This window comes from Felis catus, chromosome F2 (assembly GCF_018350175.1).
Source record: "Felis catus isolate Fca126 chromosome F2, F.catus_Fca126_mat1.0, whole genome shotgun sequence".
NCBI classification, from domain to species: Eukaryota; Metazoa; Chordata; class Mammalia; order Carnivora; family Felidae; genus Felis; species Felis catus.
This window is the reverse complement of record NC_058385.1, coordinates 45,933,318-45,947,072: the sequence shown is the minus strand read 5'-3', so window position 1 is coordinate 45,947,072 and position 13,755 is coordinate 45,933,318. Positions and strand designations below refer to the sequence as shown.

Here is a 13,755-nt window from a genome sequence, read left to right as displayed (position 1 = left end):
CAGGTTAGGACCAGCAGGCCCCAGCTTGCCACTGACCTGCACTCCCCTTGCTGAGTGGAAAAACAGGTCTGTTTCGTAGGTCAACTCTTAGAGACCCTTGGATCAGGCAGTGGGGAGGCAGGAACAGAGCAGTTTTCCACAGGGTGCACCTGCTCGCCACTGGACTGTAGGAAGCTGGTGTTGCTCTTGTCAGGGCTCACCCCTGACACCCAGTGTGCCCTGCCTGGGCCTCCATCCCGTGGCAACTTCTGTGTGGTCGGGAGCCAGCATGCAGTACAGGAACAGGCCAGGCTGGGCCAGAGAGCTGCCCCAAGAGCCTAAGCGGCAGCCCAGGGGGTGCCCCACAGTACTTAAGGGATGGGAATCTGCCCCGTGGGAAAGGGAACGCTGAGCCACACACAGTACAGAGCAGGGGGAGGAAAGAGATTCGTGCCCAGAATTCTGACCCGTGAGGTCTTGGAGTGGAAATGGGGGAGAGAGTGAGACCTCCTTCCTGGTTTGTGAACTTGTTTCCCGGTCCCCTCACTTCCGTGGCAGTCCTCTCCTGTGCCACCAGACTTGTGCCTGCTTTGTGGAGCAGCAGCACAGAATTGCTGCCTCGGCCCTGGCCCTTCTTGGACACACCTGTGTGTCCTGGAGATCCGCTGTCCCGTCTCCTTCAGCACCCCGGCGCCCTGACGACCACGCCTCGTTCAGATCGTACGGTGGCATAGCCCCAGGCCTCAAGTCCATCTGGCCCGCTGCTGGGCTCCCCTAAGGAAGCCTCACACACACACCTGGGTTGGGGCTTCCCAACTTGCTTCCGCACGGGCCCCTTGGTTCCCCTCCCCCACGCCGCTTCCTGTGACGGCCCTCCCAGTCCCCAGCAGCCTCCACAGGCTGCAGCCCCAACTGCCTGGTTACCGGTGGTCAGCCTGCACCTCCACTTCCCTGGCCGTTAGCCGCGCAGTCACCCCATTTTCTGAAATGTACCTCCACGTCGCAGGCCACTCGCGGCTGCCTGAGCTGCACGATGAGCAGGTTGTTTTGCTTGCTGTCCTGTGCACAGTCGATCTCCGTGACAGGGAAGGCCTGCTGCTGCGTGTCCTCGCTGACGCTCACCACGAAGAGCACTTCCGAGGTCAGCAGCAAGCACCCTTCGTGCTCCTGGCCTGAGCCCCTCACCAGAACCACATCCAGGGCCATGTGGACTTCCGGTCTGCCCAGAGACTGAAGCATTTTCCTGTTTCAGAGGAGAGAAGTGAGGCTAGAAGCCAGTTTGGAAAAGATGGTCCTGTATCAGTGCGCACTGTACCAAGGGCTGGGGCATTCTTACGCAAAGGTCCCCAAAGGCAAAGGGCCCTCGCCAATGTGATGATCAACTTTAGCCTCACACGTAATGGCCACTTTCATTCGCAAACTGATTCTGGTCAACCAAGTCCAGCTCCTTCCTGGGGACAAGGATTTCCCTTGGCTCTGACCAGCTCCTTTTCTTCCCATTAGAAACATCACCCCTGATCAGAACGCTGCCTTCATGGAGAGTCCCCGGTCCCCTCGCAGGCCTAGGCTGCTCCGTCAGCGTGCAGCTTCCCCCGAGGGGTGCGCGAGACGCGTCCCACATCTGGGGATGGCAGCCTCTCCCTGGCGCTATGATGGCCTTGCGCCGCCTGAGATGCCAAACGTGGCCGCTCCTCGCCCCCACCCCACCCCCCCCGGGGCTCCCCTGGAAGTAGGGGCCGTTAGCTCGACAGCAAGCCAGGCCCTGTTAACATGCGTGTGCAGCTGAACAAGCGTCTAGATAATCTTACCAGACATATTTGACGTGGCTGTTCGGGGCCCGGTCAGCATGCAGATCACTTGGCTGATAGCGCTGTTTGGGAAGCTGAGAAAGTCCAGCTCCATGTAAAATACCTGTGGCGAGAGAAGTAAGGGAGTTTTACTAGTTGTTTTTCTGGAAACCAGTTCCACGGTATAGTGATGTCATCTGCTTATAGCCATCCATAAAACACTACAGATCCAAAATGATGTCAAGTCTTTGGAAGCAGTCGTATGGATAGATAGTCATTAAACACTGCAACGCTCTGAACTCTGGCGATCTTACATTAGCTACAAACTGAAAAATGAGCGAACGACAGTCCAAGCATAGGCCGGACTGGCAATTAACGGAAGCATCACGCTCCTGGGAGTAATCCATCCTGAGCAACAGCTCACACGCCATTACAGTTTATGCGATAAAGTCAAGACTGTTAGCTGACTTCCTTGCTTAATGTTACAATACTTCTGTATCTGTGCTGGGCTGGGCAAACAATAAAAAACACAACACACACAGAGATGCACACAAAGGCACATGGTTTGCCTAGATACAGTATTTCAGTGACTTAATCCAGCTGTTAAACACGAATCCATTTACATTTATGAGCACTCGTGGGGCCTCCGGTTTATTACACGCTCCCCCTGGTGCCGGCACCGAACGAGGGCACCAAGCAGCACCACGCGGCCTCCAAAGAGACTCTCCAGGACCAAAGATGGTACAGCATGTGTGCTTCCCGAGGGCTTGTAAATGTTTATAAACGAGGCACAGTCATTAGACTGAGAGTTAGTGGTTTGTAAAACCTTCAGTGCGGTAATAAAAGTTTTACAAGAATGATGGAAAGCAACAAGGCCACGTGAAGCTCTGCTCCGAGATGCTCTGACCTACGGGAGGGGTCCTCAGCCCGGGAGACTCCCGGTGAGGAACAAAGGGATTTATGAAGGATGGGCTGGGGTGTGCAGCCACGGAACGCTGTTTACTGATGTGTAAGCATCTGATAAAGGGAGTGTGCCTGGGCCGCTTTCGGGCTACGACGGTTCTTTGCGCCCCGTTCCCAGTGAGTGAAACTGTCATTCACGGAAGGGGGGGGGGGAGAGGGAGGGAGGGAGGGAGAGAGAGACAGAGCCAGAAACGGGGAGGGAGGAGGCGACGGGAAAAGCCAAGGGGAACACATGTTCGCATCTGTGTGGTCTCTGAAAGCCCCTCCGGATGGTTGCCGGAGCGGGGCATTTGTCTCCCGCTCTCCTCTTCTCAGACACTCCTGTCGGCCCCGCGGAGGCGCGGGGTGCCTGCGGTGAGATGTACCCCGGCCGCTATGGCCGGAGGCAGAGGGCTCCCGTGTCTGACAGCCCAGCCCTCCGGCGGTCTGTGAGAGTGGCCAGACAGCCGGCTGGAGGACCAGAATGAGGGCACGGAGTGTCGGGAAAAAGGGAACAGTCGCAGTCACCTGTTGGTCAGGGCACTGCGGTGCGCTCTGCCAAGAGCGCAGAACATAATACGGGGGGAGGCGCTTCCTGCGGCACACCCATCACTCCCGCGTGTACACGAGCGTGGGAGGGGCCCGGCACCCCACCATCCGAGAGCAGGTGGTGCCACGAGCCCGTTCCCCACAGCTGTCTGCTCGGGGAAAGGCTTTCCGGGAACTCGGCCCAGAGTCCGCAGAAGCAGGGCTCTGTGAGCGCGTGTGCGCGAACCCACGTACGCCCCGGGCACACACACGCTCCTCTCTCTCCGAATACATACATGCTGCCTCCACACAGGTATCTTCCTGCCTTATAACCTACTTTTCCTTTCAAACTGGACACCAGAAAAAGTAATAGTTCTATCCTCTGCTTCAATATTTTCTACATATCGCTCTCAACTGCCTTCAACCTCACTGGTTTCTTCTCACTAAACTCTATTTTATTTAGATGTACTGGAAAAAGATTCTGTGAGATAGATATAATGAAATTACAAATTGATTTCCTGGGCCCTTAATTATTATAATTTACGATTAGTAGTAGGATTCTACCCTTTGCACAGATAAGCGTAAGGAGCTGAGAAAGACGGCTATTTGCCTACTTGTAGATGTATCCGTTCTATTTTCACTGCTTTGCCATGCGAAGGCCTACGTTAACTCGGAGACCCTAATCGCAAACTAATCGGTGACGTCTGAGCTGGCCTGCCGGGTGCCCCGCCACTTACCATAGCCGGTCTGTGACACGAGCTCAGCGGCTCCTCCGATGGGCTTCGTGAACACCCCCATGATTCCTTTCCCCACGCCCGAGATGACACCCTTGGCCTTGTGTCCTGCTGAAGCATGAGCTTCCGATGTTCTCTGGAAGTTCTGCATGGGCTGATCGACTATGCCAGCAATTGCACCTGAAAGACAGCAAAGGCCTCCAGTGAGGACTGAGGCTTAAAATCCCGAGAAAGAGAAAACCTTCAATCCAGAAGACGGTTTTATGTGGATTGAAGATGAAAATGCACCCTCCTTAGGAAGTTCTTTACTATACATTTATTCATCAATTACGTAAGTTCATGGAGCACTGACTTAGACATGTATGATCTTCACCAGAACACAATATTCAGCCTGGGTTTTTGGTCCATCGCAGTTAGGATCTGTGAAGTCCGGTTCAGAATTTAATAACCAAGTCAGACTATTCCAAAGTGACACTTCACACGCCTTTGTCCAGAAGACAAAGAGGAGAGAGCAAGCCTGCTCAGCCTGATACATTTTCACTGACGTAAGAGGGTGAAAAAAACTGGAAGAGACCGTCCCCTTTCCATGTTCTCCCTTTTAATAGTGATAAGAGAAATTCTTTAATAATACATTAATGTAATTGTTGACACAGCAATTATTTCTATTATAGCTAATCTGTTTTGAGTGCTTGCTATGTGCTGGGGACTATATCGAGTGTTATTTGTAAGAGATCATTAATCCTCATAATCCTAGGAGTCAGACGTGGTTTTTATCCTCAGCTCCTAGATAAGGCCGAGGAGCACAGAGAGGTTAAGGAGTTTGTCCCCAAGGTCACACAGCTGTCCTATGCCTGAGCCAGGGTTTGAGTCTAGAGAGGCAGAGTCCCAGCCCAGCTCTAAACCACCAAGCTGTTCACTGATCCTGTTTATAAAAGAGGCTCTCCGGTCTGCCAGTCTTAGAAAAACCTCCTTCCTTCCTACTTCCATTGAGGTTTGGCCGCTTGCTCTTCACTTCAGAACAGCTACCCTGCTCTCAGCAGTCTGCTCCTGCGGTTTTCCCAGGGGGCAGCCCCGTCAGGTATCCTGGAGGGCGAATCCCTCAGCCTCCTGTGGGTCCTTCCTCTTGTTCCTCTTGCTTTGAGACTTCATAAGGGCTTCACTGGTCCCAGTTTTGTTTTTTCTTTCCCCCAATGATGGAGTGGAGGGTTCTCTAGCTCAGTGAGAGGTAAACATTTTATTACAGTTCTTGACAGAATTTTCTGTTTTCAACTCAGTCCTGCTAGGATTAATGGAAAGGATGGAAAATGCAGAGTCCCCCTGGTAGAAATTTTAGTACATGTCAAAACCCATTATTCCAAATGCCACTAATTCAAAGTCTCTTGGGTAAACGGAGATTTCCAGGTCTCCGTTAATGACCTGCTAATTTCAAGTAATAGTCCCCTGAACAAAATCCAGTAAAACAAAGGCCAGTTCCTTCGGGTCAATTGTAAAGGGAAAGTTCTTCATGGATTCCATTCCTCTGAATTTGGACAGAGCCATTTAAATTTATGTATCGACAGATTAAGAATGACCTGAGGCGACGGGTCTGTTTCTCAGCCTTGACCAAATCTTCCCAAACCTTCTCAGCAACTGACTGGGGAGGCAGAGGACGCTGGTCCCCAGTGGACCCAGCTGCCCTGGCTGTGGAGGGCCGAGGGGTCACTGTTTCAGCGCCCTCCAGACACCCCTCCCGGCACTCAGGCTGGGGAGCTTGCCTCGTGTGTTTAGGAGGAGGACTGTGATGTTCTGCTGTCCATCCATGAGGCTGGGAGTCAGAGCAGCTGGGAAGTGTCAATGGGGGTGGCGGCCACCATTGGTGCATGGCAGAGGCAAGAACTGTGGGGTCTTCTTTTCAGATCATCTCAGGGTAGACAGTTCAAAGGGAATAGCATCAAATCAAAGAATATAGCTTTTGTGGGGTGCCTGGGTGGCTCAGTCGGTTGAGCATCCGACTTTGGCTCAGGTCATGATCTCACGGTTTGTGGGTTCGAGCCCTGCATCGGGCTCTGTGCTGACGGATCAGAGCCTGGAGCCTGCTTCGGATTCTGTGTCTCCTTCTCTCTCTGCCCCTCCCCCGCTTGTGCTCTGTCTCTCTCTGCCTCTCAAAAATAAAATAAATGTAAAAAAAAAAAAAAAGAATACAACTTTTGTAACGTCATGATCTGATTTCTTTGAAAGGTCTCCAAGCTTAAGTCAGTAGGAAAACGGAGGGAAATACAAACTTACCAATAGATTAAATTATTTAAGAAATGCCTTTTCTCAAGGACAGATTTCCATTAAGACTATTAAAATTGAGTTGAGGGGCCTGTGGTTACTTCACGGAGAAGCTTCCACTTCCCTTTAACGTGCCAGGCCTAACCTCCACGAGGAACGTAGAGCCTTGATGGCCGTGAGTATCCATACAGAGCTCTAACTTCTAACTTCTACCTGCCTGAGTGCAAACAGGTATCACAGTGAAACTCCCCTTTGATCTTCCACTTTCTCCGGCCACCAGCCACAGGGAGGGCTCAGTAACCGCGGCTTTGATAGATAAACTCTTTGGGCAGCCCAGAGAGCGGAAAATCTGAACCTCATGACAAGGTGTTAGATTCTCAGAGGTAGCGAAGGAGCTGTCAGATCCCATGCCCCGGCCCAGCACCAGACCCTGGAGGGGAAAAGCTGGCCTGTCACACACACCAACCCCTCACTGGTCACCAGGTGCGAGCCGGAGACCAGAGAGGCCGTGAGAGACTAGCAGCCATTTCGCGGCATCTGCAGCCGCGCCCGGAGAGAGGCAGCTTCTCTCAGGGCTTCAGCAGGCTCTCTTATTAGGTCTAATCCACCTAAATCCCACGACTGGGAAATTATTTACTGTCATATACTTGACCTCTGCTCTAAGTAGTGGAAACTGATCCCCAAACTTGTCTGTTGGCATCAGGCCCACGGGGCGGGCGGCCACATGGAGCCGGCTGTGATGTGATGAAGGGAGGTGCGGAAGGAAGCGTGCCTCGGAGGGGAGTTTCCGTGCGCTCTGCGCGTGCCGGGCGAGGCAGAGGCGGGAGGTGTTCCCTTTGCTACCCTTTAGCTGGAGGAGGAAGGCTTTCTTTGTGAAGCAAGGGGGGGAGGCCTCCCTCACTCTTCCAGGACCAGCTCCCTGGCCTTGGGCGGAAAACACTGCTCGCCGCTCTATGAAGCTTCCTGCCTACGTGGCTATTTTGGTGCTGCCCTCGCCACGTGCTGTAATTTTACTTTGGACACTTTTTTTTTTTTTCAGATCCCAACAGCAGAGGCACAGGCCTAAGGCGGGCAGTACGGCACAGCACTTCAGAGACGAACCAAACCTACACATAGAGTACGGGAGGTATTCTAGCTTGAGGCCAGAACAGATTAATTTCACCGGGGAGGAAGCACTTCTGTTATTCCCAGATTCTCCACTAACTGCAACCCGCCTGCCGAGGGCCGGCAGTGGCATCGGGACTGCTCATCGGTGCCAAGTCCTGGTGCCTGGCTCTTCCTCACTCACTCCAGGGCAAACGTCCCGATTCACCTGGGAGAGGCCGATTTGGGTGGGATTCCGAGGGGCAGACCAAGCGTGGCGTGGACACGGAGGGTGTGGCTGCTGGGAAATCCGGCAGTGCTTCGGCCATCAGGCAGCGGCCCAAGAGAAGGGGATGACAGAAGCAAGCTCTGACATCCTGCCTTTGGTATTCACGAGAGAGAAGTCACGTCTGGGAGGGAACACGGAGTGTGACCGTGACACGGAGCTCACATCCTCTCCCAGCACGGACTCCAGGGTGCAGGAGAAAGGGGGGTGTTTGGGGAGTGGGTTTGGTAAATGTGGGGAAGCCTTATTACCAATTCTGTAGGCTGAACAGAGTTTTCCCCAAAGCCACTGCTCTCTCAAAACTGGTGGCGCTCGTCCAAGCGCCTCGGCGGCATCTCTCCGCCGGCTGACACTTCCTTGCTGACTCGGGGCGACGCGGCTGGGCACGGCAGCTGACGACTCCCTTTGATTTTTCAAGGACCTCGTAACACTCCACAGTGTCCCCGTGAGGGTGAAACAGAGGCAAGAAGGCCCACCAAACCCATAAACATTTGGGGAAAATGTGTTTTTCCTACCCTGGAACTTTCAATTGTTCAGTCTCCCCACATCCTGATTGTTTCCAGGCTTGGAGCCCTCCAGGGTGGGTGACATGTGGAAAAAAGCCCAGGCTCTTGTCCTGGTGGAGGTGTGACCTGGGCAAGTCACTTAACTTCCTATCTGTGCCAGGGCTTGCAGATCAGACAGGATGACACATGTGAAAATGCTCCGTCAAGTCTCAAGTGGTCTTTCAATATATTTTTGCTAACTGGGTTGTAAATGTTTCTTCTAGAGGAAGAAACCGAGGAACTAATATTCTGGTTTCACTCAGCATGGGTTTCAAACAAAATGATAACAGCTCTAACTTCAATCAGGCACTTCATTGCATTTAGCAGTTGTAAGCACCATTTCTGGGGTAAATTAAACGGTGATAAATCTAGAATTTCCTCGGTGAGGGACTTGATTGGTCCTCCTCTTGTCCCTCCTCTCGTCTTCCTGCTACACATCAGGTAGTTCTAGGACTGGACGTTTTTGAGATGACCTGGTGACTGAGTAGGACAGAGAGTTCTTGAACTCCCAGAGGGAAGGCGGCAGATTGGAGCCAACTCGGAGATGCCCACTGGGAACTAAAAATGTCTGAGGAGCATGGCAATGGGCGCCTCGCTCAGGGTGCGCGGCTAGAGGCGGTGCTCCTGGGGGCCCAAGGTCAGGCGGCTGCCTGCACGTGCAGTCAGCACACACCCAGAAGGGATTTCCATCACCCACAGAACTCCCAGGTCTTTGGAAATTGCCAGAAATGCAGAAAGACTGTGAGCCCACTCACAGAAGAAGAAGTTTCACAGACAGACTAAATGATTCCCTCGCATGTATATGAGGTTGTACAAGACGTGACAGAGAAAAGATTTTAGGACTTTCTGGCCTGGTTAACAACAGGTGCCGAATTAAAAAGTGGGACACCGCAGAGGGAGGATCGTGGTTCCTCACATAATGGATTTCTACCACCAGGCCCAATTTTACACAGTGGCACCTGGGTAGCGGGTGTGGGCTTGTCTGGGTGGGAAAAGGACGGACTGGTTGGGAGGGACACAGCCACAGGCCAGCCAGCTCGGGTCTCCTCTGCTGAGCACCTGTGAAGCCCCAACAGAGCTTGGCTAGAGGGAAGGAAGCTCTCCTGCCCAGTGTAGAGGGCCTAGAAGCCCATGATTCTTAGCCAAAAAAGGCCCCAAAGACCCCAAAGACCCCAACTGATGACCTGAAGCCTCCAAGATAACCTCAGTCACTTCCTGTGGTTCCAGCAACTTGATCCCTTGAACTGAAACTAAAGCAAGACTGCTCCCGCCATTGTCTGCTTGTCTTTCTCTGGTGGGACGCTCTTTGAAATGAGGCAACTATTACAGTTTCTTTGCTACCAGAACCTAATAATGAGTATCAGTGGTGCTGTTTACCAAACACGGACACTTTGCCTGGCACAGGTCATTATTGTTACCTCTAAATCATGTTATTACCAGCCCCAATTTACAAAGGAGAAACCCAAGTTCAGAGAAGAGAAGAACATGCCTGAGGTCACAAAGAAAGGACCCTGACACCCTCGTCTGGGTCCGCTGGCCCCTCAGGGATGTGGCTCGCTCCCACGCCACTGTGCCTTCCCCGGAGCAGACACCCTGGCCTCCGGACTGCTCCTCTACCTGGAAGTTCCATCCCAGGTCATACGTAAGCCTCCCAGTTTACACGCGCATCATCACACGACAGTGCCCCACACCACAGAATGTTACGACTTAAACAATTTCCAGTAACTTGACCTGAGCTAACATCTCACTGCTTCCTCCCAGGGCCTCGGCTGGCTGCGCTGCGGGCTGAGGCTAGAACTGCAGACTGGAGAGAGGACAAATCCTTTCAAGCTCATCTTGTCTGACCTCTGCTCTCCCCGCTCTGGGCACTTTGATCTCCCTGAGATGCACACTCCTTCTGATGCACAGCAGGCCAGCTGCCAAGCAATACAGTTTTAAATTCCTTTGCAAACAAATAAACAAAAGATACCCTTGAAAATCCTGCTCTGCAAAATTTCAGCTCTGAAGCTTCCTTTTTATAGATCTTTCCAAAGCAACTTATTTTTCGAACATTTGTAGTCCTTGGAAATATCCACGGTAATCTTCACTTCTAACTATACCATCTGGCTGCTCGACAAACAGTAATTACTCTGAGGCTGAGCCTGCACTCTTGAAAAAAATAAAAGGGGAGAAGAGGGCTCCTCACTGAAGTTTATGTGACGTTCGCACGCTGCTGAAGTGCTTCTCAAAGGTGAGCGTCTGCCATATGTGCATGGCGGAGAGGGCGTGGCACAACGTCTGCCTGTGACCTTGACAAGTGAACAGTGGCCCTGTGCTGCTGTCCTTGCGCTGACACCCCCACGCTTGGGGGGCGCCTATGGAAGGACACTTATGTGGGCGGGGGGTGGTGGGTAGAGCCTGGGCATCTGTGCAGGTGAGCCTCTATCCGGGAAGGTCAGGGGACGGCCCCATCACGGCTGCTTGATGGCTTTGGTAAGGAGGTCCTGTCCCAGTGCCTCATGGATGCCGGGCAGGAAGCAGAGGGAGTGCCCTCCTCTCCCTGAGCCTCGGCTTTGCCTGCAGGAAGGATGGAAACCGTACAACCACCCCTAGTCCCGGGGAGCTGAGCACCTGGCCGGCCAGCCGAGCCATGAGCGCGTGTCCCCCACAGCCCCTTACCGAGCAGGCTGATGCCCAGGCGGGACAGGCCCTGTCGCAGCCCCTCGCCCAGGCTCTCGGGCAGCTGCCGCCGCCACTCCTCCTGCCGGTTGTAGTGCTCCTCATCCAGTGAGAGGCGGTCCATGTTCCGGGCCAGGCTTGTGGCCAGGTTGGTGATGGAGGTGAGGGTACCTGAGGGCACAAGAGCACGTGGGTTGGCCTTATGGTCACATACATGGGGGGCCCCCGGGGATCGGTCCTCACAGGGCTGGTGGGGGGGGAGGGGTGCCTTGGGACCTGCCCAGGTGGTGAGTGCCGGGGGCTTCCTTTGGGCAGCTTGAAGCAACAGCCTGAAGAAAACTGCGAAAAGAAGGCGAAGATTAACACCTGCTCACCAGGGTGACGGCGCGCCTCAAAACGGGTCAGGCGAGAATCTCTGTGGCCAGAAAAATGCCCCGAGTTTCAGATGAAAGTAGCATTCGCTATTGTTTGATGGTGGAGGCTTGGCTAGGGCACTCAGTTTTGAAGTCCTCACTGAGGCCCAGTTTTGAAAGTTAAAATTTGCTCTTGTTTTAAAGGTTAAGGTCACGCTGCTGAATCGTAGATTGTAAAGAAATATTTCTATCTAGGAATAAAATTTATTTCCCCCCTTCATCTCTCATAGCAGAGGGAGGCCCTAAACCGTATCACCAGACATTCAGAGGCAACGACGACTGGTGCCGCACAGAACATGTGCGGTTTTGATTCTCGGGGTGTTAACTGAAAACAGTGAGGACAATAAAGGAGAGAGGACACGGGAAAGCCATGACTATGTCGGGTTTTCTGGCAAGTCTGCACAGGTCTCAGTGAAGCCACACTGAAAGACATCAATGGACAGATCCTGACACTAACGAATTCACTCATCTGGGAGAGGATGCCAGGCTCCAAGAGGAGACGGAAGATGTCGTTTTTGCCGCTGCATCTTTACCAGTAATCTAAAAAGAAAAAGTCCGCGTGCACACGCAGACAGCAGCAAATGAGACAGATTTCCCTAAGAGAAGGAGAGAACAAGTGTAGAACACATTCAGTGAGTCAGTATGCTAAAATTACTGCGGGCTTCAGTTTAGCAGGTGTCGGTTGTCTTATTTGAAAATAAAAACAACAGAACCACAAAGACTCAAGTGTCGGGAGTGAGAAATCCGCCAGTGACTCATCGGTGAGCTCCTCCGGCTCTCAGCTCACAGGCCTCCCGGACGGCCGGGGCCCAGGGGAGTGGGCCCGGCCTCGTCCACACAACTCGGTTTCCTGCTCTTGCCATTCTCCTGCCAGCCCCCCTCTAGGACGACGGGCGCTCACATTTCAGGCTCCTCTGCTTTTGAGCCTTCTGGAGACTTCTATAACCCACCCACCCATAACAGAGTTGCGGCACTGTTGACATTAAAAAGCCTTTTATGGGGGAGAAGCCCTTTGCCCTGTTTTCCCTGCCTCCTGCTGAGAAGAAAAGGGGACTCAGATGGCCCTTGTTAGTTCCCGAGTCACTGCCAACCTGACCAAAATATCGTCAAGCACACACAGGGGTAAAACGAAAACATTCCCCTTCATGCGGGCAGCAGTCTGGCTTCTGTGCCCCGTGACCTATCCGGGCCACAAGATGGCACTGTTGACGTGGCATATGCTGGAGGAAAGCTGGCTGGTCCCCTCCAAATCCGCTTCCATGTCCAAACGTATCCATGTCCTTCCGCAAGTTATGACAACTGTATCTACATTTAAAAAAATGAAGAGGCAACACAGTGTAGGGTTTCTGATGTGTAGCAGAAGTCCTGAACACCTTTAATATTTCTGTATTTATCGCATGGAATAACAGTTGAGCCAATGCTTGTTTTCCCAATGGGAGGTTTAAGGTTCTGAAGTTTCTGAAACATTTTCACACACTGCAGGCAAGCAGCGATCTGTTTAAAACATAAGGCATTAGATGTGAGCTTTGTTACAAATCCAACATTTCACGGCAATCTAACGGGCGAAACAAAGGTAGAGGCACACTGAAGGCCCTGAAAGCTGTAATGTGTTCTTCAAAAAGGAAAAATGAGGCGAGGAATGAACATGAGGCTTTATGAAAAGAAACCAAAGTAGCTACCTTTGGAAATGTGCTTTACAAATGACGTTGTCCCTCTGGAGACTCCACTCACGAAGGCTCCCGGGCCTCTGGTCAGCCCCTCGTACGGAAGCCTAAAGAAGTCGGCGATGCCATTCCCGACGCTTCGCACCAAACTTGCGGGGCTGCCGAGGATTTCCAGAGATCCAACCACCCAGCCTGGAAGGGACCAACGGGAAGGGGCGACTGAGACCTTCAATGCGGCACTTTCAACATTGGGGAACAGTGACCCATTTTCCCTGCAATTCATTTTTCACACTGGAATTGAGAATGTTATAAGCTCCTCTGGAGCACAATCTGGGAAATAACTCATTCACTGTGAATTCATAAATGGCAAACTTTCATACTTTATAAATCAAAGCGTTCCTTTGGCAGCCTCACAAATAGCTTTAATATGACTTCCTTGCCCGAGTCTCCTGTATTCCCGCTAAGAGGGACCCGCGTGCGAGGGGACACACGTTCCCATGCACCCGAGGAAAGGCGGTCTCCCAGGGTGCAGGTGTTTGCAGGCTGGGAAGCTGTCTTTAGAACCACCTCAGGGCAGCGGAGGCACCAGGAGGGGGAGGAGGCCAGATGCTAAATGGGGTGTTGCAAAGGAGAGGCAAAGTTCTGACAAGGATGGAGGAGTTATTTTTAATCTTTCCCAATCCTACCCAGCTGAGTGCTTTCCTTTGGAGCAGAGCTGAAGCCAGACAAATGTCTCCCCTTCAACCCCAGCTTCAGTTGTGTAAACATTGGTGACATGGACATACTGATTAGGTTAGTGAGAGGGAGTGTTCCCTTCCAGTGTCCCAGGAGGGGAGCTTTGGATCTGGTTTCCTATTTGAGCAGGGGCTTGCCAGGGGCCGGC

The 13,755-nt window shown here is 52.6% G+C and overlaps 1 protein-coding gene across 8 annotated transcripts in view; it reads right to left on the bottom strand.

Moving 5' to 3' along the window:
• VPS13B (vacuolar protein sorting 13 homolog B) overlaps window positions 1–13,755 on the bottom strand; it is an 804,655-nt gene that overhangs the window by 4,425 nt on the left and 786,475 nt on the right. For 7 of the 8 annotated variants that reach the window (XM_023248521.2, XM_023248520.2, XM_023248522.2 and 4 more), the window contains 5 exons: window positions 12,888–13,064; window positions 10,796–10,966; window positions 3,974–4,150; window positions 1,788–1,890; window positions 973–1,222 (listed from right to left, as the gene is read on the bottom strand). In XM_023248521.2, the coding sequence (XP_023104289.2) occupies window positions 973–1,222; window positions 1,788–1,890; window positions 3,974–4,150; window positions 10,796–10,966; window positions 12,888–13,064 (878 nt within the window). Of the gene's footprint in view, window positions 1–903; window positions 1,223–1,787; window positions 1,891–3,973; window positions 4,151–10,795; window positions 10,967–12,887; window positions 13,065–13,755 lie in introns of all 8 variants that reach the window. The other variant, XM_045050210.1, reaches the window with a different exon arrangement.